At 42.0% G+C, this 27,752-nt stretch overlaps 1 protein-coding gene across 6 annotated transcripts; it reads left to right on the top strand.

The window, feature by feature from the left end:
- The first annotated feature begins 1,596 nt into the window (after window positions 1-1,596).
- On the top strand, window positions 1,597-26,271 carry sonb (SON DNA and RNA binding protein b). Of its 6 annotated transcripts, none has more exons than XM_078243687.1 (20): window positions 1,597-1,705; window positions 2,748-2,987; window positions 4,853-4,887; window positions 6,390-6,604; window positions 7,894-8,078; window positions 8,409-8,626; window positions 9,343-9,625; window positions 11,658-11,851; window positions 13,446-13,586; window positions 14,694-14,866; window positions 15,499-15,633; window positions 17,100-17,186; window positions 17,505-17,723; window positions 18,814-18,924; window positions 19,535-19,651; window positions 20,013-20,160; window positions 20,755-20,823; window positions 24,125-24,240; window positions 24,670-24,771; window positions 25,474-26,271. In XM_078243687.1, exons 1-20 carry the CDS (start codon window positions 1,623-1,625, stop codon window positions 25,549-25,551), a joined length of 2,949 nt encoding a protein of 982 aa, XP_078099813.1. In that variant the 5' UTR covers window positions 1,597-1,622; the 3' UTR covers window positions 25,552-26,271. The 6 variants fall into 6 exon arrangements, 5 of the variants coding, with proteins under 5 accessions (XP_078099813.1, XP_078099812.1, XP_078099815.1 ...); XM_078243686.1 differs by having other exon boundaries at window positions 13,446-13,598; XM_078243688.1 differs by lacking the exon at window positions 1,597-1,705 and adding an exon at window positions 1,916-1,975 and having other exon boundaries at window positions 13,446-13,598.
- Window positions 26,272-27,752: the final 1,481 nt, after the last annotated feature.

Raw genomic sequence — 27,752 nt, 5'->3', positions numbered from 1 at the left:
TACTTAACCACCGCCGAAAACACGCAAACACAGAAGCTTAAATAACACAACAGTAGGTTATCATGACTGCGGTGGAAATATAAGGTGGAAAAAACATATATGACCCCAACACCAAGGTATTACCTTTGTCATAAGCCTTCTTCTCGTCCCTCAGCTCGCTGTCATCTGTGGTTTGGGACAGTTTATATGCCTTGGCCTCCTTTGTTGCCTTAAGAAGACATTGTTGCCATATCCTACGTCTGATTCTTTTTCTTTTCGTTCTCCAGCGGAGCCAGCAGCTGGTTTCTTTCTCCAGAAAGCAGGCCATACATTACAAGGCTTGAAGTAACGTTGATGAGTGCATGGATAAATGTATACAAAACTAAGTAGTTTTTTTGAGTTCTTGACTGAATTAAAATACAATTGATTCTCGCTGCTTTAACATTTTCATTACTGATATATTTCCTTTTGTGTACTTTCAGAGATAGACGATGACTGCCAGTGGGAGCCAGGCATTGTGACAATGACAATGCTATAAAAAATATTTATTATAAATATATTACTATTTTTATATTATTATAAATACATAATTTAACTGTAATTCCTTGTGGTTGAGTTTGTTTTCTCTGAGGTCTCTAACATCTTCCCTACATCATCCCTGGTTTTTAGTAGTCTTTTGCCCAACCTAGACCAATTTTTTTTTTACATTACTTTAGGTGGTACAGTTTTCTCCAGCAGTGCAAAAACATATTCTCAATTGTCAAAGTATTGAACATTGTGTGGGTAAGACCATACCCCGGTTACTGCTGTACATGTAAACGCACTGATTGACATCATCTGTTGACAATACTGCTGCTTCCCAATCACGGTCTGGGAGCCAGAAACAGGAAAGGTGTAACAAAAGTCTACCTAACCAATAAGACTGAATGACATCGTTGTTTCCAAAAGTCTTCGTTTATGGCCGTCGAGACTACCGCACAACCCTAAAACGGGGTCAGAAGTGTTTTCAAATTTCTCCAGTTTGAACGTGAGGTATAAGCGTAGCAAAAGATATTCCTTTTTAAACCAAAACGTAGCAGTAAGTGTACCGTTGCAAACTGAAAGCTGTAGTCCATTATGTACAGCATGTATAATTTAATGACACTTAATTTTCAAATAGAATATCTATGAATTGTTAATAATTCCTACTTCGAGAGTATCATCTGTTTCTGTTTTTGTCTTTGTTAATGTCAACAAATGACTTAAAACAGACAATACAGTTCATAATCGAAGTTTTTTTTAAACTTTTACTTCTTATTCTTGAGGACATGAATATCAGAACGTTACTTTTGATACTTAAGTACAGCAAATATCAGATACTTTGGGACTTTTAATCAAGTAATAGTCTAAAAGGTGTCATAACATAAATGATGTCATAACACACATTCTTCCACCTGCCACAGTCATACGACGTATGGCAGGGTCATTAAATCAGCATCACATTGCTGGCCCTAGCTATTTGACAAATCATAATAATATTAACCATAACCGTTAATGAGTGGAGGGCAGCGCTACACGAAAAGGGGGAAACAGATTGACAGCCGGAACATAGCAGAGGACACAACAGTTCCTACCCGGACCTGCGATGAGACGCACACTCAAACATGGCGGCCAACATAGAGCAAATTTTCCAAGATTTTATATTGAATAAAATCAGAGAAATTGAAGACCAGAATGAAGACAAAACGTATGTCAATGTTGTGTTTTGTTTTCGTTGCAGTGATACTGAAATTACAATCAGCTAGCTAGGTGAATAGTACGGAACAAACATGACCGTCTTGCAGCTAACGTTACAGCGACGGGTCGCCGTCTGGTTACCAGATTTAACGTTCAAGCTAATTGCATAGCTCCATATTTATACATTTAAATGTTGGGATAACTAAGTAACTATGTTAAGGGCTGGTGGGGTGTAACGTTACGTTAACTCCCGATTGAAAGTAGTTGGTTCATTAAGCAGGTAAAGCGCTCCTGTTTTTACTGTTGCAACAACGATAGTTTGCGTCGAATAACAGTATGTCTCACCACTTGCTCGCTTTATGAGGAAGGAACGCATACTGAACGATTGGCGTGACGTTATGCTTCTGATCTTTCGGATCAGAGATGTCTCCAAGCACACTTACAATTAGGATTGGGCATGGAGAACCGATTCCTACTCGGAATCGTTTCAGAAATGACGATTCCATCGGTTCTTGTTTGGAATCGTTTGGAATCGTTTGGAGGATTTGGTTTCAAATCCGATCATCGCTTCCCAATATAACGTGCTCAATTTTTTGGGGGGTTTCCGAAGCGGCCAGGCGCTTGTTGTGTTGCAGCCTTGGAGCTCAGTAAGCAGCGCTCTAGTCTGGCTTTATTTTACGTTGAAAAAGCCCTATAAACTGCAAACCACCATTGAATCAAAAATAAAGCTTTCCTCTTATTTGTGAAAATAGGCATTTTTTCGTACCCGTTTCAACTCCACCCCTCAAAGAATCGGAATGGAAGGGAAGAATCGGAATTTGGAATCAGAATTGTTCAAATCAGAACGATGCCCAACCCTGCTTACGATACAGTCATTAACCCCTTTAGTTCCTGAAGAATAGCAACAGCAAATGTATTGAAGTAACTCTTCGCGCTTCATGGGACAGTTCCTCTTTATTTTATTTTTTTATATTAAAGCTCAGGTTTCTTGTCAGTTGGAATAACAAATGTGACTTAATAGTAATGTCTCTTTTTGCGTCTGTGTCCATCAGTGCTGCCGAAGGAGAGGGTAACGGCGTTGAAATGGTTGGAGCAGAAAAAGCCACTTCGGAGGTAGACAAACAGGATGACTTAAGGGGCAGTGGTTCACAGAAGAAACAAAAGAAGCACAAAAAACACAAAAGCAAGAAGAAGAGGAGAAACCGAGAGGAGGAGGAGGAGGAGGAGGAGGAGAAGAAGAGCAGTTCGGAGTCTGGGGCAGAATTGGAGGGAGGAACCAAACAACAGCCAAGGTAATACTGTGAATACAAAATGGTCTCATTCAAACTATTTAATAAAACTGTTGTTACGCTTCCATAGTACCATGACTAAACGGATAACAGAAAGTAGCCCACGTCATTTCAACTAGTGACTTAACCTGCGTTATTATGCCATTGTCATTATATTAGATGAAAATGGTCTCAGAGCGACAATATTATCCTTTATCGCAATCATTTCCGGCTCTACGTTCCGACACAAACGTTGGCAAAATGCAGGGATTCGCTAAGCTTGGTTGCTAATGAAGCTGCTATCTCGTCTCTCTCTCTTACTATCAAAGATCCCTGTACATACGCACTTTTTGAGCGGACACTAATCGCTGGCACAGCAGGCCATACCAGCGGTAATTAACATTTAATGTGTGAGTAAGTTGATAACGGGCTTAAATTAAGCTTGACGGTCTGTCTGGTTAAAGTTCTATCTGCAAGCCAGTATCAGTCAGCCGGAGGTCTTCTGATCAACAGAGTGATATGTCGTCATTCCAGCTGATCAAGTGAAATCATCATTTTTAGGAGTCACAACCATACCTTTTTATTCATATATCATACCATCATATCCTATATCAATCATTTAAGTTTATAAATTCAGTACTTTTCCTCCCGGACCTTTCTTATTTGGTAAAGTAGATGTGTGAAAATGAAAGTTTTCTAATGTTGGTAGGCAAGAGCTGTCTGTCGATGTCAGATAGGCCTACATATTTAATCAACAGTTAGGTAAATAAAGTGTCAGATCAGACTTGTCAGCAGACACCCAAAAGTTAAAGCACACGCATCAGGATTGGGGCTGAAAATCCTTGTATACCCGGTACCTGCTAACAGGTACTTTTTTTTAAGTACCACCTCAGTCGAGGTTCCAAGCGAGCTGAGGCGAGCTTGCTTTACAGTTCTGCCGAGGCTCCAGGCAGAGCTTTCGCCGTAGCCTACGTACACACACACACACACACACGGCCAGCTCGACGCATGCACCAGCGCACAAGTATAAACATCAGGCCACTTACATAGTATGCAGCGAAAGCTCTGCGTGGAGCCTCCACAGGACTGTAAAACAAGCTCAAGTGGCCTGATGTTTATACTTATAAGTGCGCTGGTGTTTGCGTCGAGCCGGCATATAACGACCAGCCACGCTGAGGCGGTACTAACATCTGCAACGGAAAACGGACGCACAGTGTGTCGAGGCGAGTAGAGTCGAGGCGAGTCGAGCAGGTACCATGTAATGGAAAAACGCCATAGTCGCCAATATACTCGCTTTTTTTTTCCCTCTTTTTGTTTTGTACTTTGATTGCCATAAGGGTGATGGCAGCTCTGAAATTAACATCGGTGATGGTGGCGATGGTAATACTGTTGAAACCTGTGAGGCAAAAAAACAGAAAAAGCACAAGGACTTTGGGGACAAAGCTAAGTTAGTAGCATGCGTCAGTGGGATATGAATGCGTACAGACGGCGAGAGAAAGGAGGCGGGAGGAGCAGAAGAACTAAAGGCTGGTCCAAGGCAAACCTGAGCCAAACCTAACTATAAGAGCCCTAACATCTGAACTAGTGCTTTCTAGTAGACAAGCTATTTAATGCACTGTTTCTTAGTAACCTCAAATATGTCTTGTTTCTTATCGGTCGACATATACTAATCAGGCTCTAATGTACAATGTACATGCAAATTGTTGAACATCTATGATTTTGAATGCCCAAAGCCCCAAAGAAGATCCTGTGGTTCTTTGAAAGCATCTGGGGCTGGACAGGCAATACAAATACAACAACAACAACAACAAAAAAAGGGTTCCTGTGCCTTTACCTTTGGCACCCGCTTTTTGAATTTGCCTAACTCTACGTTGATCTTTGCTTCACAGAAGAAGAACGCCAACGGAGGCGAATAAGGAGCAAGGTAAGTCCGTCTCTTATTATTTGTAGCGATGTTCCGATACCAGTATCGGTATCGGCTCCGATACTGCCTAAAACGCTGGTATCGGGAAGTACTGGAGTTTATGCACCGATCCGATACCACGTAATAAAGTAAGTTAAAGTAGTTCATTTATGTTCTTTTTCCGTTATAACTGACTGTCAAACTGGATAATAAAAGAACGTTCTGTGGCGTTCATGTTTCACAAAGAGTTTAACCTGAGCCAGACTGACAACAAATGTCAGACTGACATAGAAATCATATCACATCCATACAGGGATAGTATACAGTTCTTAAAACATAATAAAATATATGACACACTAGTATCGGCTCGGTACTCGGTATCGGCCGATACGCAAGTTCAGGTATCGGAATCGGTATCGGGAAGCAAAAAAATGGTATCGGACCATCTCTAATTATTTGAATAGCATCCTTCATACAACAATGTGTTGATCAGCGCATTTGTTTCTATTAGTGAAAGTACAGGTGCCGTCACGGAATACTACTGTACTAAAGTCACGTCAAAGTGTACCAAAGTATCGAAGGTTTTCTTATGATGAATGCGATACAGTGATGCATCATATCACCATGTAGCCTTATGCAGTTTTCTCCTAAGAACAGTGTCTTTGCCAGCATGTTTTCGGTCATTTATTTTATTGTGGCTGACGTGCGTCTTCGCTGGCTATATCCCCATACTTAAAGCTACAGTTGGTTACTTTAAAAATAATAAACAAACATATTTGCTCAAACTGTCACAATATCCTGACAGTATGTATCCCACGTGAATCAGATAATCTATGAAAAAAATCTCTGCCTTCTCCGGGTGCTCCCCGTGGCGTTAGGAAAACAACCAATCGGAGCTGAGGAGTCAATGACGCCATGTCAGTTACTGCTCTTGAGCTGTGGTCGAACTAGGCAACGCTGATCAAATATAAATCAAGATCCTGTTACTGCATTGGCTATTTCTTGCCTCCTATTTTTTTTTGTCCTTTAAGAAACACGTTTTAGTGTAGTGTATTCAGCTCTAAAATCAGAGTGTCTACTCTGGCTGGTCGGCCTGTAGGCGGTGCTTGTTTTTGGCTTCACTTGGTCACAAACTTTCTCATTTTACTGCTAAACGGTACAATGAAATATGTTTTTCTTGATTTTATATTTGATCAGCGCTTTCTAGTTTAGACAGGCAGCGCTAGACCGTTTGATAGCCGTTCGTCATTAGTCATTGACACCGCGTTAGAGACTCCTCGGCTCTGATTTGTTGTTTATCTTTGCGTGCGGCGGAATCTCGCAAATATCATCCTGAGCATTTTGGGGGAGGCAGAGGAACACGATTGTTTTTACAGACTATCATCTGCTACTGTCAGGATATAGTATAGGATTTTTTATTTTTTTTTTACCTACTGAACCAAGACTCCAAAACCATATTATACAGTAATTACTGTTGTACATACATGCTATACTGGCACAGAGCTGCTGAACTGTGTGTCCAGGTGAGGATAACGAGAGCAAGTCCAGATGCCACAAGCGGCGTTCAAAAGCGAAGAGGAAGAAGAAGAAGAAGAAGAAGAGGATGAGGAGGAGGAAAGGTGAGGAGAACTCATCGGAGTCCGACTCAGAGTTCGTGTCAAAGCAGAGGGATAGTAGTTGTGGTCAAAGCTTATTGCCAAGGCGACGAGAGGAGCTTCCCGATATCATCCCAAAACAGGTAAATGCACCAAAAAAAATCTAACTGGGAAACAGTCAAAGCATGCTGTCTTGATAAGTCCTTAATGTCCTTATGTCCTTAAAATATTAGTAGGGGGAAAATGAATTGGGGTATTGCTAGTGACTGATCCAAGACGGTCACACGTATACTGTAATTTGAAGGCTACTCTTGCTGTGTCTCATTCCATATGTGTCTATTTCCATGTTTTAATGATCGAGCCTGTAAGCTGATTAGACTGTTGGTTTGGACTGTTAAGGAATCTTTTTGTACACCAAAGTTATGATTTAGAACCTTGCATAGAACCAATATGTTTCCTTCTAAATTGCATAGAGCTAGGCCATCGCTCGACTTTCTGGGCGGTCGTTGAAGGTTGCTACTTAAGGCGCAACGTCGACTGTCATGTCACCCAACGTAATAGTGCGTTCCATTTACTTAGGAACTCAGAAGCCGGAGCCGTGTGTGACGTCGCACCACAATTGGCCGCGTTACATTTAAACAAGTCGGATTTAGCCATGGTTAGCAATACCAGTTGTTAACAACGCATTAGGCTGTTTTTTTGTGCATACAAACGGCGTAGCAACATGTCCACAGGTAGAAGTTGGACAACCGATTTGAGTGCGTACGACTCGATTCGATGATACGCAAATAAGACAGATGTGCTAATAAACTGTACATCGCTACAGCTTTCACTACTGTTGATGCACGGGGCAGCCATATTGGATTTTGAGGCTTGCTCGGGGTACGGTGAGGTGCTCCGACTTCAGGGTGCGCGTTTCCGACGTTGACCCTGGAAATTCCGACTTCCGAGTACAAATGGAACTAACATAAAACTCACCACTGAGTCAGCATCGCTAACCTTAAATTGACGCCGAAAGCTAATTCTGCGTCCGTTTACTTTTTTGAAGAGAATCAAATCGTGCAGCGTAGGCCTACGTATGCATCGGCAATAATTTCCTGAATCGATTATATTCCGATTCACAAGGTCCCGATTCGAGAACCTAGTCGGATTTGCATTCACTGTCAGTTAGGTTAGGGACATTTAACTAACCTTAAATGTAACCACTACATGCTTAGACCCAACCTTAACCTTAAAGCCAAGTCCTACCGCTGTCCTCGTGGGGTCCATCTTTTTGATGGAAGGTGACTTTGTGGACAGACCCCTGTCCTCATAACGTGACGAATGCAAACAACATCACGTACGCTGATGAGATGATGTCACATGCCACTCAATGACATAAAAAAAAAAACGATAAAATGACGCATTTCTTTCTTTGTCGCTTTCTAAACAGGACAGCTCCATCAAAGGAAGAGGAGATGAAGAAAGACATGGCAGGAGGAGGTTTCGTTCCCGTTCACGGTCACATTCCTATTCACATTCCTGTTCAGTAAGGAGGAACTCTCGGTCTAGAGACCGCCACCGAAGATCTAGGACTCGCTCCCTATCCAGCACACAGCGCCACAGGACTAGGTCCAGGTATGAAAAAAAACATACCAAAGTCAGTGACATACCAAAGGCTGTACTGTATCTCACATATATTTAATCTGGTGGAAACTAAAGTTGGTTGTGAATCCTTAGGTCACTCACCAACTGGTACTATTAGGATATTTTGCCCCCAATAACTGTATAACGGCACAACACACATTGACACGTACATAATAATGTAAATACCGTGAGGGGGGAAAAAAGCAGCGTTCTGGCTGCTTACATTGTACATCAACAGAGGTCTTCATCATAATCTTTCCTTTTTCCTCTTTGTAATTTTGCTTTAACCTGCAATGATCTGGCTGATGCGGCTGCTGGTAGCTCTTCAGAGAAGAGGGGAGCTTTGGATGAATCTATCCAGTCCACCCAATGTCCTTTAAAAGGCCTCGAGCCACCTGAGCTGGCCCCCGGCCCCACCCGAAGTAACATCAAAGCACAGGAGCTGGCAGAATCAAGCGCAGAGCTGCAGAGCCCTGACCAGATGGAAAAGCCACCAGAGAACAAAGAAGAGAAAGCAGATGACGCAACACAAAAACTAGGTAGGACCTATTTGACGACATTGCACTAGTGCGCCTACGCTTTCAATAATGTATGTAGGGCTGCACGATTATGGCCAAAATCATAATCAGGATTATTTTTGATCAATATTTAGAACATCATTATATATCAAGATTTTGAAAAAAGAAAAAAAAACCATTGGCCTGCACATGTGTGTACGTTGTGTCTAATGACATGGATTCACTGATTCTCGCGATTTTCGCGAGTTGGGGAGCGCAATATTCCATGACACATAATAACATTCCATTCGTGTTGACTATTAGGCCTACGTATATGCGAGAGTAGCCTACCTGTGTAATGTTGTATCGGAGAAACGTCTTTGCCTTTCCTACCGTGATGCACGGTAGGAAAGGCAAAGACATTTCTCCGTTCTCAGCTGAGGTAGACACATTAACGTTACAGCTGCTGTGTTTACCATTGCACATTAGCCTAGCCGCTAACGGATGACGATTTCTTTTGTTGCTTTCGGCGCAACACCATTAAGATAAAGGTCAATATTTTGGGAGTTTCAGGACGAGATGTCAAAGTTACAATATAGTTCTTGTTCTTGTTGAAGCAAAGTAATCATTTTGTAACTAACTTTGTACCTTCATGTCAACCCTTTACCTTACACATAGACACGCATTTTAAAATATGTCTGTACAGTTATTCAAAGTGTCTAATTAATGTGTTTTGGGGCTTAATGCTAAATCTGCAGGTTCTGGCGCAGCCCACTCCATGCTGAGCCAGTCCACATCTACTGAACCTGACCAGACCACTGAGCTCAGCTTGCCTCAGCTTAAGGCATCAACGTACCCGAGTACATCCGACACTAATGCTAAATCACCAGCAAAGATGAAGAGGAAACCATCCAAGTCCCCGCAGAGGAAAAAAGAAGCAAAGTCATCAAAGAGGCAGAAAAGATCGAAGTCACCATGTAGGAGCCACAGGAGGGGATCTAGATCCAGGAGTCCTTTAAAGAAGAAGAGGTCACGGTCGAGGTAAAGTGATTGGGTGTCTTCTGTATTAGGATCTCCTTTATCCACGTGACGTTATAGCTAAATTAACCAAAAATGGATTATTATTATATAAATATGGTCTCACATTCAATTAATCAGTTAAGCTGTTAAAAAAAAAAGCATTGATCTTTTCATTTAAATTAATTTGGTAAAACAAAAAGGCTATGCAACCAACTCCTGGGGCAACACGTGCAACCACCAAGTGCCTTTTATTGGAGTCGCTTATTGGCACTAGCAAATTTCGGTTTCAGCTCCTTTTTTCCGGGGGGGTTTGAATTGGCCAATCTACTAACCGAGTGTACCAGGCAGACATAGCTGACAGCCTCGCAACTATACCAATTGATGCGGTGGATACTTGGGGACTTACTGGGAAAGTGTCCACGACATAGACTGTAAAAAATAATGGACAAAGCTTCCGGGTCTGAAAAGTGAAGCCCATGCGGAAGTGACTAAATCCTGAAAACAAAGGCGTCTGGCGGAATTTCCTGCAGCACCAGAGCATTCCGGAAGTGGAACGCGAAGGATACAGACTACTGGGAAAACGACCCTACTTCTCACCTGATTTATGACCTGAATAAATGCTTTCATAATCAGTTAATGGTCTCAATAACTAATTTTAAATCTTCTTCGATTAGGGCTGGGTATCGCCACAGATTTCCCGATTTAGATTAGATTTCCGATTCAATGTCGATTTGGGATATTTCAGTTGCGAGACCAATTTAGCTTGGATATGAACGAGAGTCTACAATTGTCAGGTTCCCTTTGACCTGGTGCATTATTAAAAGTCAGAATAAGAATACTTAATTGATCCCCTCAGGGAAATTGTTCAGTTGGAGCTGCTCACAGTCAGATTTAAGGTAGAAATAAGAGTGAGAAAAGAGCTAGTCAATACGTGTATAAAAGTAATATACAGTAGCTACACTGCAAGAAGTCCAAAAGTTAAGTTCAAGTAAAGTGAGATTAGGTTAAAAAGTAAGATTAAGATTGGGTTAAAGCTATAGTGCGTAGTTACTGTCTGCCCCATGAGGAATTCTAAGTATCCACATGATACAAGCCTTCCGTGATCATGCACCACCCCCCACCCCTCCTCCACACAGTTGCTAGTAGCAGTGGAGGACACGGAGGATTAATTAAGTAATAAGTCCCATTTATTTTAAAAGTGACGATAACGCAGCGGAGGCTTTAGGATGCGGCTACACGCCAACCTGTCAATCGGGACAGAGGCTTAGTAATGCGTATTGATTGCACTGTGTACATTCAAATAGCTGTGAACTTGCTTTTGGGTGTTGTCCTTGTTTTCGTCTTAAACCTTGACCCTGTTTTCACTTCATCAAAGTTAACGGGAAAATCTTGGTCGCCATAAAAGCGTTCTGCCAACCAAAATAGCTGTAGCTAGCTACCACTATCGTTAGCTCGTAACTTAAGGAAAAGCTTGCCAAATTTCTGTACTGTTGTACATGCAGATGAACAGCGCCAGTACCCGGAGGTCCGTGTTTACCCACCGGTGAAACTTCACTGAATGACTTCAGAAGGGTGGAAAATTGGCAACTTTCCCTCTTTTAGAATTTAGCTTAGCGCAGCGGCAGTGCAACCATAAACAACACTGGCTTGGCCAGGAATTCGATGTGAGAACCGTCATTTCGTAACTTCTTTGTTTAGCTTTTCATGCAAGTTGCTTTTAAATCATTTACTATTTCTTTGCATGTTTTGTCAGCGTATTGTTTTATTCATTTTTTAATCCTGTTGTTTATTTCAGCTTTTAACTGTGGCCATTAAAGACAAAGGAAAAAATTAAAAAATAAGTTGACAACCGCTTATTACACTGCCTGTGATAGCTGTTTCATTTTAATTGGTCCAACTTGGGTTAAATGTTATGAAAGGAGTATAAGTGCACTGTCCCTAATGACTGCCTGGGTGACTCCAAGACACATTATTCAGGAGACGTTGATGTCCGCAAAAGTTGGTGCCGGTTTGCTTCATTTCAAATTAACTGAACTGGATGTTGTCCGTGCAGGTCAGGGGGCCGGCGGTCGCGGAGGTCGCGCTCACGGTCGGTGTCGAGGGGTCGGAGGAGGGCTACGTACAGCCAGAGGGACCGCTGGAAACGAGAGCCAAGTCACTCCCCTGTACTCATCCTCCGCAAAAATAGATCCCCCGCTCGGAAACTCTGCAGTTCGAGCAACAGCCCACAACGCATCAGTGAACTGGGTCAGATAATATGAAATGACTCATTTGAATGTGAACCAATTGTATTACTGTTGCTGTAAACCACCGTCACTTAAAGTGCTTATATTATGCTTTTTAGCTTTTCCCCTGTCCTTTATTGTGTTATTTATCTCTTTTGTGCACGTTATAGGTTTACAAAGTGAAAAAGCCCAAAGTCCACCCCAAAGGGACTTACCATCTCCAACAGAAAACACTGTTCACAAACTGCTCCAAGCAGCTCTATTGTAGTCCAGCCTTTACTTCAGAGACAAACGTGCGTCACTTTGTAACACACGTTATAATGCTCGCCTAGCTGCTAGCATGGCACTCCCTCATGCTCTGCAACTGACAAGCTAGCAGTACTTACTACGCATGTGCAACAAAGATGGTACAGAAGTGAGATGCCTCACTTTGTAGCTAAAACAAAGAGCTCAACACACAGGGTGAAAAGAGGAGCCGCAGCAATATGTAGTACAACAAATATATGGTGTTCTCTGAAAATTAAACCACATAAACCTATTCTGGTACAACCTCTAAATACAATTATGAACCTGAAAATGAGCATAATATGAGCACTTTAACTGAGTTGAGCAAACTCAACACCTGCTTTTATACATCCACACGCAAAGAAAAACTGTGCTCAAAATCACACATCATAAACTAAACTCCAACACTAATTTTCAAAATACAATAATACACAAACACAATACACGGTGTCTACCAAAACAATGCAAACATGTCTCAAAATCAAATAATTCTTCCCAAAAACCCTAACACATCTTCTCTTCCAACCGGAACATTCAATGTCATACAAAACACAAACATCTGATGGAATTACAGAAACGTTTCTGTACTGCCATATAGTCATAGTCATGCGGTTAAAAGAACCTCAACACCTGTGTGGGTTTCCTAGATGGGGAATCGGCTGTGATTGATCTATTTGCATAACGTCAATCAGTTGTTTTTCAGTAGCAATGAAATAAAACGCAGGGGATGCATTTGGTTTTCAATTTACAACATGAACGGCTGTTCACTTTGACTTCAGCCTATACAGTTTAGAACATGATCTGTTCTGACATACAGTGTAAAAAGCATTCGTAAATTAGTCAGTAATAATCCATTGTTTTGGTCTTGGTTGAGCTTGTGTGTAAAAGAAGTTCAAGCATTTTAAACTTGTGTTAACGGTACGCATTTTGTGTCAAAGCAACAAGACGTGTTAATTGTATACGCGTACACAGACAGATGTTGTGCTAACCGCGTTAAGAATTTTAGGAAAGTTGTTAAAAGTATTTCTCTACTTATATATCTCTAAAATAACATCTTATTTCATCTGTATTTTTTTTAAAGTAAAATCCGAGTTACCTTTGTAGAATCGTTATCTAGTCGCGCTCGTCTGCAACAATTGCCAAACGTTCCAAAAAAACAGTAACGCCAGGTATATAGTCTAAAAACAATTAAAGTGGTTTGTGAATAGATATTTAAATGAGTTTGAAACGACGACACTGTACATAAGCTCAGTGAAAACGAGTATTGCATCAACACATCCATTTAGTTAATTGATTCCTTTATTGTATTTTTGTTTATTCTTTTACCCCAGATAAGGACCAGTTGTTAGAAATCGCCAAGGCCAATGCTGCTGCCATGTGTGCCAAAGCAGGAATGCCCATCCCTGCCAGCCTGAGGTCTACAGTGCTTCCCCTGTCTCTGCCCAGCATGGCCATGAATGCTGCTATGGCCAGTATGACGGCTGGTATAATTTTGACTCTTATCCGCATGATTAATTTTTTTTTTCTCAAATTACTGATCTATCAATGTCTCATCCATCTATCCAGTAATGTCATCACCACAGTACTCCGTTAAGGCTTGATGCTTATTTAATGATGATTAAGGTCATTCTAACCTTAATAAAGGTTCTGAATTTTGTCAAAACTATTTTAGAGAGGTGTTTCTTCAACGTTATGGTCATTTTGGAGGCTGTAGCTATTGTTGTTATTCTGTAACTGCTACATCGAGAGGTGTTACTAATTGTCACTATTACTAATAATTAACTAGCCTCCTTAAATCTAATGGGGTGGAAAGTCTTGCCAATTTGGCTTGACTATACATAGGCCTATTCAATATAGAATGGAATATAGAGAAATGTATTCCATATATGTTCCACTCACCCACTCACTACTAATTGAATCACAGTTAGTGCGTGTTTTTTTAAGCCGTTGTGTTTGTTATTTCAAGTTTTTTTTAAAGTTTTCGTATACATTTGATCCGGTTATACATTTGATTTTTAGTTTAGTTTTGGTTTCACGTTGCAGTTGTGCAAGCGCACCAAAGAACTTTACGCGTCGTCATCACATACGCAAGCCGCGTCTCCCGATACTTGCAAGTGATTGGTTCGTAGGCAGGCTTTCCCCGTCCTCTCGTATCCTCCCCTACGATGCTCTCTCTAGTGTCGACATTTTGGTGAGTTTTTTTCCCCAACTGACTCCTGCTCTCCCCGTGCTACTGCCGCTTTCTTGGACGAGCTGCAGCATTTATTCAGAGACACCGGTCATTTTGGTTCGGCTCAAACTGAAAAGTCCGAAAGTCCGGACCAAACGAGGTAGGTGGGAAGGCACCCTGAGAGTCATTTGTCGGAGGGGCGAGACATGCCTAGGCAGGGTTTTTTTTTATTTGTTTGTGTCATGATGCCATCATAGCCTAAGACTTAAGCATTTGTGGAAATTGCAATGTTCAAATTGGCTATTTTAAATTGATATATAGGTCAGCTTCTGAGAGGAACAATTGACAAACTTGAATCTAACTTCTAACTCTAACTCTTTCTCCTTCTCTCTCTGTATTTTCCTTCCAGCCACCATGACAGCGGCATTGTCCAACATGGGCATGTCGTCATTGCTCCCGTTACCCTCCATTACCAATAAGCCCCCTCCTGTCTCAACGCAACCCAACACTGCTGCTTTGGAGGAAGTGAAGAGGAAAGTAGCGAAGCAGGCCAACAGCATCAGCATTAAGGAGTTTACTGATGTAAGGGTACATAACAGTGCGAACAATGTATTTACTGGAGTTTCACTGCTCTCGAAAGATATCAAATGTACAATTAAAGGTGCTCTAAGCGATGTCACGCGTTTTTTTTAGGCTACAACATTTTTTGTCACGTACAGCAAACATCTCCTCACTATCCGCGAGCTGCCTGTCCCCTGAACGCACTGTAAAAAAACAACAACCGTGGTCTCTGTAGACAGCCCAGGCTCCACAAACGGCAACAAAAACAAACTGCGCCAACCTGCAACACCAAACATAACAAACAGCGTTCCAGCCAATAACCGACAAGAAGGAGTTGGGAGTGTTGGTTGGGGGGGGGGGTTAGTGCGCGAAAGGGAGAGGGAGGGGACGGGATGAGGAGGAGGGAGGGGCGAGCTAGCCGCCGTTGTGTTTGAAAACACTTTGAACATCAGCAAGAAGTGACGTCACCCAACATCGCTCGGAGCACCTTTAAATCACCCTTTGTAATGGTAATGAATGCAAAACCAATTCTCTAATCTCTCATCTGCAACTGACGTGTAGTTCTCGTAAAAATACCCAAAAGGTGGCCGGAGGATGCACTCAATCCCCCTTGAAGACAGAGCTTTGATTTTGCCGCGCGTGTGTCTTTGTAGAAATGCAAGATGATTGTGGACAGTAAAGGAGAGCTGCCGGTGGCAATGCCTCACGTTTCAGACGAAGAGGATGATGGGAAGCCTTTCGGAGGATCAGCTCTTCGAGAGCAAAAAGCCATCAGCTTCAGCATCAATGTAACATCCACACACGAGCTACACCGTGCCTTATATGATACATTGCTGTGAATTAGAGTTCCCTCCCTTGTGAATGTCTGGTAAACCCCAGCAATACTATATTGACGTTTATGGGTTAGCACTTCACATGACAACTGAGAGATAACAAGGAAATGACCTAACTGTTATTTCATAATAATGGAAACATGAAACAAATAATACCTCCTTATTATTTTGAACATATTACACTACTATTACCCCTATTTTTCCCCTTTTCCAATGTTAGATTCCCCTTAAAGGGAATTTCACAATAATTACATGAAAAAAACAAAAAACATAAATGCCGTATTTCCATCACATTTTGAGTTTGACTTCTTCTGCAAAGGTTTTCTGGCACATGACCGTTTACCTTGATGCACTCAACTTCCAAAATGTGCATACTGGTAGGGTAGTGGATGAAAAACGCGCATTTTCTTTTGCCAGTTTAGGTTTAGTTTCCATTAGATGGGTTAAGGAATATTATGCGTCTACTTGAGCAAAAGGTTCCACACATGTCAATCCCTGAAATCGTTATCGCTAAACCCACCAGACTCCACTTGAATAAACGGTCATTTTATCATCGTAAAACACACAACAAAACAGAACTCAAAAGCCATCTTGGTTTGTATTTTTCGCTGTTCATCACCACTCTGGTTTGGTTGAAATGAACCCTTAATTTACCCAGTTACATGCGGAAATATGCTGTGTCTGTACACGCAAAAATATAGTCTCAAAATAGTCTGGTGGGTTTGGTGATAGCGATTTCGGAGCTGTTTCTGGTTAAACAAAAAAAGGATCTTACTCATTAACAAAAAAAGGTCTATCTCAGTAGGGATCATTCTCATAATGTTGTCAGATGCAGAATAACAATCTGAGCCTGTCGGAGGCAAAACAGAAATATTAAATAGACAATGCACATTTGCCCTATATGATTACATTGCAGCCTGGTTTCGTGGCTGCCAGTTGCCAGTTTTGTTGAATGTTGTCGCTTCCATCCAACTTTTATAATTCACGTAAAAATGCTTGTATGGAAACTTAAAGCCATGTTTCCATATTAACTTTTCAAAAACCTACAGGTATTCATACATGGATACCTACCAAAAGAAACAAGGGAAGCTGTAAACAAATAGTAATCCATTTTTTCAAGTTGTTTGTGGTAGTTTGACTTATGGTCAGGTTAACTTTCACCAGTGAGTTAAATGGCAATGGTAAAGTAAGGCTAAGGTTTTTTTGCTATGATTTCCCGCAGTGTAATTATACCATAGTGCCTCTCTTTGAGATGTCCTGACATGATTTTAACCCACCTGCCAGCCAGTTAGTGCTTTCTTTCTCAGTGTTAAGTGACCATATTGAATGAATAAATACCTTTATTAATTAAAGCTTAGTACTTATGCAACTCATTGGATTGAAGCAAAAATAATTAATGCTATATACTCTTCTCGCTCCAGAACACCACAGTACGGCCAGCAGTGCGGAGCGACGCAGGCATGGCCAAGGAGTTTCCTGTGTCTTCAGGATCCCAACATCGTAAGAAGGTCTGAATAGATGTGCATTAGATTTGGATCTTGTAACGGTGTTTAAAAGTCGATTTCCTGCTGTAGATAGGAGGCAGGTGTTTACAGTACCGCAGTGCTATAAATGACCACTACGGCAAAATAACTACAAATGACTTTCTCACTGAAACCAATCAATTGAAGGCAGAAAAGCTGTCCTCTTGGTCAACCAGTTACTACATTCCAAATTACAAGCAATGAAGTTACCTGTTTACAAAGGGGCATATATGTAGCCATTGCATGTGTCACACAGTCATTTCTTAATGAGCGCGTGGTAATGTAACGTGTTATACTGTCCAGGAGGGCGAGGCACTGGGGGCCTACGGAGAATGGGTTCCGGTCGACAAAACATCAGACAAAGCTGCAGCTGCCTCCAGAAAAGCTGCGACCACTGTTCCCACAGCGACAGCTACCTCATCATCGGGTGAAACGAAGACAGCACCAGGGACAACGGAGGTCGTCGAACAGCCTGTTTGTGTGCTAGACAATGACAGCGTTTTTCCTGACCCACTACTGCAGGTGAGAAGTGAAAGTATACCGTCTATGTGCTATGTCATTATGTACGTATGTATGTATTTATGAATGTCAATTGTAATATGCACTGGTGTGTCTAGAAGCACACAGATAATCTGGAACCCAAAAGGTAATGCTGATTATGTAAAAGGGCCTATTTGTTGCATGTGTAACTTTACTGTTTACTGTTCCTGATTCTGCAGCAGAAACTCTGCTACAAATAGCACTAAATATTAAACTAGAGAAAAAAAAAACCTCATCGTGCATCATCACGCTCGCATTGTTTTGAAGCCGTTTGGCTCTCAGACTGCTCTCGTAAATAAGAGGCTTTGACGGATCGTTTGTTCAAATATCACAACACATGTCCATCATAAGATTAACGGGAACCTGTGGTTAACCGTCTTTTCGGAGTTAAACTCCACAAGCGTGTCCTGCGGCTCGCCGGCCATCACACACACACACACACACACACACACACACACACACACACACACACACACACACACACACACACACAGTCACACACACACACGTCCACAGCGCAGCAGCCAGAGGCGGGGTCTGTTCCGAGTATTATAAAGCCCCCTCTGTGTTGAGCAAAAACATTACGTGAATTACTACGAGAAGGGACGGAAATGCTGCTTTGTTGTTGTTGTGACGACGCTATAAAGACCGTTGCCGTGCTTGCGTCACTCCCTTACCCCTCCTACCAGTTCCATATGGCCACTTGGCCAGTGGGAATGCAAACGGAAACAAAAGATTTTGGGGGAAGAGTAGTTCTTAGAACTGCTCAGAAGTGTACTTTTCCTCTAAAAAGTACAAGTGCTATCCGGTCGGAAAGCACCTAATATCTCCACTTTACGCATGACATCATGTACGCATCCAGTTATAAGATAAGTTATAAGACAATGTAACGTAATTCACAAGGAGGTAACTGATGGAGGTAACTGATTCAAAAACGTTGTTTTCTCAGGTCTTTGCTCGTAAACCTGAGTGTGCCGACAAATACCTGACTAACTGACTTTTTGCCTTTGACATTTTTAAATAAAGCTCTCTCTCTCTCTCTCTCTCTCTCTCTCTCTCTCTCTCTCTGCAGCCGGTAGATATTTCTCAGGCTGTAACTGAGAGAATCAAAGCTCAGAGGCGATTGGCTGAGAACCCCTATGATGTCAATGCCATCTGCATGCTCAGCCGGGCACAAGAGCAGGTATAGTACCCATGCTTTAAGAATTAGTATTAGTACAGACACTTAGAAAATTACATATGTAGATAATGAATACATTTACCCGACTAAGTCTGCCACCACACCAGTTGTGGCAAGTGAGAATGTGTCCGATACAGAGAATCTCCTGTTGTTTGCTATATGTGTGAAAGGGAAACTCCAGACGATAGCCGCACCTGATTCTCCTGACGTTGGACTTTTTCCAGCATGGAAGAGCAGAGCCAGCCTAGGACACCTACTTAGTGATGGCTTGTTTATGACCTCCTTCAACCAAAATATAGCGCGCCTGAGTATTTTTTTAGATTAGAGTAAATGCAATTCTCTGACACTTAGGGCGCTATTTCCGTGTTGCAGCAGAGCATGCAATGCAGGGTCGCATAGGCGAACCGGTACTAACCTGGGCGCACTTAGGTTATTTCCTCAGACTACGCCGGTTTGGTATCTTAATGACTCAGTGACGCACCCCAGTGGGAGGAGTAGCATGCCCTCATTGTATGTACAGCACTTCATTGCTAAATGTTTCCAGACTGTCTACTCAATAAGACTATTGGCTCTACGACTTGTCTGATCTACTGGAAATGTCCTGTTTTGATAGGTGGATGCGTGGGCCCAATCCAATACTGTCCCTGGCCTTTTCACTGGTTCGACTGGAGCCCAGGTCCTCAGCTCGGAGGAGCTTTCTACCAGTGGACCACAAGCATGGCTGAAGAAGGTAAGATGCACACAAATGCAACATACACAAGGACGAATACAAAATCATTGAGGCAGATGTTCCAAGAAATGAGCGTAGACTTGTACGCCGGTCTGTAACGTAAACACAGACCTGCATCTTTTGACATATTGAGGTTTCTGCGCATGTCGGCTGCTATACCACTGACAAAAAAAACAAATGTCATGCTTGAGGATGACAATTGGCAAGGCTAGCATTTGTGTGTGTGTGTGTGTGTGTGTGTGTGTGTGTGTGTGCACGCGCGCATAAGTGGTCCTTATGTCACCTCCCACTGATAATCTGTTTTCTTTCTTTCTTCCTCTTTCCTTCTGTCTCACTGTGTCTGTTTATATGTCTCAATTAGGACCAGTTCCTCAGGGCAGCTCCAGTATCAGGGGGTGTCGGGGAGTTCCTGATGAGAAAGATGGGCTGGAAGACAGGAGAGGGCCTAGGGAGGAACCGCGAGGGCACCGTGGAGCCAATCATAATTGACTTCAAGGTCGATCGCAAAGGTCTGAAGCCACAGGACACTGAACCGAACAGCCTAGTGATAAAGATTATGATTATTAAACCTACGCCGTTTGGTACGTACGTAGGCACGTACGTAGGTACGTGGTGATACGGACCCTACGCACCTCTCAAAATAATGCAACTACACTTCGCGTTGACGCAGACCGCGACAACTGTGATTGAGCCGCTCGGCCGTGGCTTGGTAGTGCTGCATGCCGTCCTACTCATTTTCCCGGGGTTCTCCTTCTCCATAAACAACACGAAGTCAAGGAGAGGGTTAACTTTTCCTGCTACAGATTTCCCAACGTGGTCAACAGCTAATCCCCGTAACTCTCGCTCTACACACACTCCCCGCGCGCGCGCATTTAATAACGTGGCGTTCACTTGTTACTTGTTCTTTTGACTCCCAATGTAGCCCAGCTCAGATGTTGCGTCAAACGTAGGTCATGTCAGTGGTTAAAAGGGTTTTCGAATGGAAAAACATCCAACATATTTCATAAATTAGTAGTGATTAAAAGGCGGTAGATCTATCTATTAAAGGAATTGCTTACAATTTGTGTTTTTAGATGGTGGTGATGATGATGTCTGTGTTTCAGGACTAGTCGCTGAAGGAGAGAAGCCACAGAAGCAGACGGGAGGACTGGTGGTAACCAAGGATCTAATGGGTAAACGATACACAGCAAACACAGTCACAGCATGCACAGTGAAAATAAACCAAAAAATGATTTAGCTGTAACCTTTAGCCTCAGACTTCACTCCATTTGTAGAGTTTTTTTGTTTTTTTTCCCCTCCATTTCCTGACATTGGAATCAAGTTGGATTAGCAAAGGCCTTTGAGAACTAAGACAAAATGTATTGCAGTTTCCGTCAACAAATACAAACTAAACGATAACAGGAGAGATGGATCCATGAACAAGTGAACTCGTTTTAATGCTTTAAGGTCTTATTCAACGACATCTGTAGGCATCTGTGGAATCGCACTGTAGCTCCTGATTAGTAAAACAGTTCCCTCAACTGCTGAAATGTCTCTCATTTGTTATCTGACATTACCAGGTCTTGGAAGAAATGTAAGGACTAAATTAATCCACAATCCACTGAGAATAAGACAAGAAGCAGCCACAAAACAGCTGAGACAAACTACGAAATCACGCAGGCAGCACGCCAACAACAAGGTCAGCTAACGCAACATCAAGTGCTGCGGACGTGGCGTCAATGTTACTTTCAGTCGGCAGCCTTTCGCGTTGCTCTTGGAAGGAACGAGCAAGGATTAATGTCAATTACTAGTCAATTATATCTAAATCGTCCTCTCCCGATGGTCGCTAAAGCAATATCACAGCATTCCTCTCCTCTCACGCTAAAACCGCACACAGCTGAACAGTATTTTATTAGTGAACAAGTGAGCAAATCAGCTTCTGAATGAATCGCCGCTCTGCAGTGGAGCGGGTTAGCTGCTGTACTGCTAGGTGAGCAGGAACGCAAAGAGAGGTTCTATTCCAACAGTCTGAGTTTATAATGATTACTGTGTTGACTGAGGAGAGTCAGTCTGTTGGATGACTGCAGAGCAGAGTGACATGGACACTGCGGGCCAGATGCACGTACATTTGCGAAAGTGGCGTCATCAGCGCCGTGGCCAACCCGCAGAAAGCGCACGCTGCGATACATCAGCTTACGCATTTACCGCATGACACTTTCGTTTTCAGTTCCCGTCGACAAGCAGTCCTTTTACCTCAGTGCGGCCTATTTGTACATACCTCGCCATGCTTTTTACGCGCACGTTGCGGAAGAAATATGCCTGAAGTGGGCGCAAAGGCGTTAGTACATCTGGCCCTGTGTGTGTGTGTGTGTGTGTGTGTGTGTGTGTGTGTGAACAAGTACGCAGTGCCGTTTCCACTCACCTCGCCAAAGATGAGCACGACACATGAAACAATGGTAACCGTACAGAACAAAGATGGCAACATCTGCCTTAAAATAATTAGAAGGCAACAATGCATGACTGAAACGAGAGTGGCGGAAACTAGACGTAAATGTCCTTAGTTTTTGTTGACTAAAGCTAGATCAAAACTAACAGTATTATGTACATATAATACACATTTTCATCAAAAGACTAAGCTAACTAGACTAGACTAACTAAACTGGTCAGCGCTAACTGCGGTGACAAACGTTGTGCTTCTGTGTCTGCCTCATAATAAAAGTCACCAGTTGCAAACTAAAGTGGTGTACTTTTTTGTGTGTTATATTTATTTTCTTTTATTTTCCGTTTGGTTGAGTTTACAGGCGTCAAGCTAGGCTATACGCTAGCGCCAAATGCTATTTGCGTTATTCGCGTTACCCTTGTAATTGCGGACGTAGCTTTCTCTCGTTTGCTGGTGGGTGCAGGTTAAAGTGCGTCCACAATTCTGTGCACGTTGTTGGCATATGTACTTGGGGCAGGGATAATTTAATTGGTCAACACTACGCAGGAGTAATCCGAGAGGAGAAGATTCGCGAGCGCACAGAAGAAGCCAGAGTGCGAGGAGAAGGGCTGAAGCTGAGAGCAGGAAATCTGTCCAAGCAACAACATATCTGAGTCCAAGCATAAAGTTTGAGCAGAAGCACAGTATACCCAAGCGCAAGCAGTGGCTATTTGAGTGCGACAGCAAGGTTTTAAGGGAAACTATTACAAAATCTGAACATAAAATGAGAGAAGTGCTCTCAAATTGAAAGAATGTGCTCTTGAATACAGATGGGCACTTTAGCATTGACTTTTCCGACCTGGAGGCCACATCTGTCAACTTATTTTATACAGTCTATGATCATAACACAAATGTGCCGTGACTCATTTCCAAATACTTTCATGGTGTTTCTCTGTTTCCCCCGTCTACTGACAGAGAAACTGCATCTGCTCTGCTCACATGTGCTTTCTTGTGATTGTTGGTGCTATGTTTTTGCGTCTAAGTGACTGATGGGAACAACAGTCTTTGACACTGTTCCAATATTTAAGCAAGATCGCTGCAGTTGGCAGCGGCGAAACAAGCTACAATGTAAGTTAATAGGGCAATTGTCCAGCTTGTATTTACCTTCACAAAAGTGCTCGTTTTGCCACTGACAGGCTCAGATTAATATTCTAAGTGTCTGACAACATTATTATTTAAAACCTCTGTGAGAGCTTTCCGTTTAACCAGAAACGGCTCTAAAGTCGCTAGCGCTAAACCCACCAGACTCCATTCAAAAAAAGCAATACTTTTAGCGTGTATAGAGCCAACATATTTTCAGATGTTAATCGGTAAACTATGTGTTTATTTCAACCAAATACTAGAGTTGTGACGGTTGGAAAAGTGGCGAGACGACCCCAAAACGTCTTTTCATAGTTTTATTTTGTTTCTGTCGACTTTGAATGAAGTGCATTTTACGATGCTAAAATGACTGTTTATTTACATGGAGTCTGGTGGGTTTAGCGAACGTGATTTCACGGACGTTTTTATGTTTTAAAAAGGATCTTACTCTTTAACAGAAAGGTCGACCTCCTTAGAAACCCTTTCCATAATGTTGTCAGACACTTAGAATATTAATCTGAGCCTGTCAGTGGCAAAACACCTTTTGTAAAGGTAAATACAAACTGGACAATTGCCCTATTAATTTACATTGCAGCTTGTTTCGCCGCTACCGACCGTAGCGATCTCTGGCAAAGAAAAAAAGACATGCCACTCTTATTAAAATGATACAAGGTGGCTCTTGCTATTTGAAAATTGCAGTCTTCTATCTTGTGATATTAATGTTGAAATGATGAATCGTTCGGCCCCAGCCAGTACCCAAAGAATTAGCCGGTGTCACAAGGTTGTAATGACTATTTTGATCGTTAGCCTTGATCAACGTGGACGTTAAATGAAGTGTATGAATATTCTATTAATGAAATCAACTTCAGGATATCTCCGTAGGATATGCGTGTGCCCCTTCATCTTATTCTGCCCTTTTTTTTATCTGTGCACAGGGAAGCACCCGGTGTCTGCTCTCATTGAGCTGTGTAACAAGAGACGGATAATGCAGCCAGACTTTGTCATGGTGCATCACAGTGGTCCTGACCACCGAAAGAATTTCCTCTTCAAGGTGGGTCATTTTGATTCCGTGTCAGCTTTACTCCTTTTAATTAGCCGGTTACGTGTTGGACCTTTTGAGGTTTGTCTCCGCCGTTAAAAGTGTTTGCATCTCTTTATCTGCATTCTGTGATATCAGATTTAATAGTAATCGGTGGTATGTCCCTCTTCGGCTAATGTGTATTTTAAAGACTGAGGCATTGTCTGGACCGCATTTTGTCCCAGTTCATGTTGTAGACGTCGCGATTTTACGATGTTTTTTTCTGTCTGCTACTTAATTGTTGAAGCGTTCATGCTACTGTTAACTTTTTATAACTGCACGAGGTGTGCTTTCCTCACTTATTCTAATCCCTGTTCTCAATGACGTGCTGTTTTTATTTATTGCATCTGATGGTTAAATTCTGACATTTGACCATCGAGCCATACGTTTTGTCGTCTCCAGGTCACAGTGAATGGTGTGGACTACCAACCCCAGACAGCTAGTCCCAATAAGAAACACGCCAAGGCCATGGCAGCTACAGTTGCACTGCAGGCTCTGGGAGAGGTAATACTGAAAACAATAATCCAAGCAGTTGGCAACTTTCTAGTAGTCAGAATGTATTTTATTTTACTTCATTTTACCTGTATTGTCTCTGTTTGGATATTCCCCATGCAGTAAGTTCCAAGAGCAAGCAGTTTAATATAAATACAGAGTGTCATCTCCCATTCCCTTTAAAAGCCGGGCGCGTTTGTACCTTGGCTCGTTGCTATTACGATGGCGGATTTGCTAAGCGGGAAGAAGAGATTCTCAGGAGAAGAAACTGATGGATCAACTGACAGACCATATATGGCACGAGCACTATGACACCAAAACTCCACGAGGTGAAGCAGGCGTTAAAAAAAACCCAACAACGATGAAATGCTGCGTTATTGACGTTAGACCAGGTTTTTGTTGGTCAATGGCACCATCACTTTTCGCTGCCTCAAGATAGCAACACCGCCAATAATGCACCTGAACACACCTCCCTGTAAGACCAGCACGCACGCCCATGGGTGCACAGATGAGCGAAGGTCCATTTGCTGTTTAAACGACGTGGGTGCTGGACGGGAAATTGACAACCAATGGCTTTACTAAACCAGATATTGTGTTACTTATCATTTCAAATCTTGGTGTACATTTAGTAAATGTGTTTTCATGTGATAATCATGAAATATCACATTAATTCAATGCCCGCTTGTATTCAAATGTCCTTCATTTTGACCCTAGGTTCCTGTCGATGGACCAGGACTCTACACTGGCCCCGTCTTCACTGCTGCGTCTACTGGCCCCCTGTTTTCTACATAGACATCCACACAATAGAGGGACTGACACATTCTACATAGTTCAACTGTTTGACTATGATATTCTCTCTTCAGTCGTTGGACATTGACAGAAAGGGATTTTTTTTTTGAGTCCCACTAAATAACCGGTCCATCATTTCCACTCTGGTCACTTATTTATACAGTATACTAAGAACTTGAACAAATACTCTAGGCACAGGACAGCGAGAACCACGAAAGACCGGTCTGGCTTCAGGTGACTGAGTATCTTTGTATCGAAGCCACCTGTGACTGAATTGATACCCTTCAAAGTCACATTTTCTTTTAAACTACGTTCCTGACACAGTGGCAAATATTTTTTTTTTGCCGGGTTTTTAGGATTGCGAAAGAGTCTCCATCATATTAAACGTGGATGACATGTACAGTATGTATGTATATATGTATGTATGTATGATATAGTAGCATTTTAGCCTGATATATATTAGCTGACCAATACTTTAGTATAACCCTAGAGCAGACACAAGTTTCACAGCAATGGATTTGTCGTTGGTCACTGACATAGAAAAAAAAAAAAATGAACAATGTATCTGTAAATGCCTGTGTCCTGTTGGTTAACTTTTCTGTTGGTCCTGATATTACATTTGTGGCCTGGCCTCTTGTACGTTTCTCATACAAGAGGCTTTTACATTTTATGGAACTAACCCTCTAAAAATGTGTAAACTGAATAAAGATTATATTTATGTTATGTAGTAGAGGAAGCCAAAATGTGTTTTTTGGCGAAAATGCCTACGTTTTATGTGATTTAAGCTTCTTATCAGTGTCACCGTTTATACGACTCAGCAGGATGCTCACCTCCATTTCAGCCCTCCAGCACACACACACACACACACACACACACACACGAGTTGTGTCAGCTGCTTCTTTTCACTCGTCGGTGAAGAGATTCACTGGGAGTTGAAAAAGCATTTGTGGAGATTTTCCCACAAGACGAGTACCATAATCAACCAGCAGGAGTCCATAATGCAATGACGTCATCTCTCACCATCTTCCCATCTGTAAACACTGCCAGATGTTTTAGATCTTCTCAGTAGGAGCACTACTGCCGAGCGTTGAAGCTGGGTATCTGCTGCGGTTGGCAAATGACTGTTTGTGTAAAGTCATAATTTACTCTTGTATTCTGATGAAAACTGTGATTCCCACACAAAATGTTTTACCCATGGGCAGTAAAAAAACAAAAACAAAAAAGAAATACTTAAAGATTGACCTTTTCATTTTGTGAAGAAGTATACTATCCAAAATGGATAAAACATGACTATTGACTACAGATATCTGTTTTATTCTGAGCATACTGTATATAAGGCAGGTGTGGAGAATATTCCTAATCTGCCAAACTTGTATTTCTGACCAAGGTATGATCTCTACTGTAGATGCTCTTTTAAGTATAAGTGATACAGTTCTATATGTTTCTTATTGTTGACAAATCTAATGAATAGACCAAAGCCAACAAAAAAAACTGAGCCTGCTAAGAAGTATTATGTACGGAAGCCCTGAGAGTCAACTGAGAAAAAGAATTGTGATGATCTATTTTCCAAGTCTGATCTAAAAAAGTTTTCTCTCCTGTTTATGACATAAGCATAGGTGAATAAAAGGTTTTGCCAGAATAATCTATCTAAGTTCCTCTTGGTGGTACCCTGGTAGCTCAAGGCTCTGTCCTTATAGCATCCCGGGTTCAAGGCCGACCCGCAGCCCTTTGCTGCATGTCATCCCCACCCTCTCTCTCCTCCATTTCCTGCCTTCAGCTGTCCTATCAAATAAAGGCCAAAAATACCCAAAAATGATCTTTTTTTTTTTATCTGTGAAACAGGTGGACAACAAGTTTTGTCAGGTGACATTTTAGTTTGTTGTAATACTCATTTCAGCCACAGAAGGCAGAAGTGCACCACTACCCGTGTTCTTAATAGGACTAAAAGCATTCATCATTTCTCCATGCACTCTAAACACAAGGTACATATATTGTGGTAGCAACTAATGTAACATTACTGTTATGTGTTTTTTTTTAGTGGGGGGGCTAGAAATTTATTTTAACTGACGTTCACCTGAAAAAAAGACTTTCAAGACAAGAATGCTTTGAGTCTTATTTAGAACATGGGGTAGTGGGGCACTTCAGCCTCTTGTGGCCAAAATGAGTATTACAACAACAAACACAAAATGAACCTGACCGCACAT

This window comes from Sander vitreus, chromosome 24 (assembly GCF_031162955.1).
Source record: "Sander vitreus isolate 19-12246 chromosome 24, sanVit1, whole genome shotgun sequence".
NCBI lineage: Eukaryota > Metazoa > Chordata > Actinopteri > Perciformes > Percidae > Sander > Sander vitreus.
Note: the sequence above shows the minus strand (reverse complement) of the source record. Positions and strands in the feature narration are given on the sequence as shown.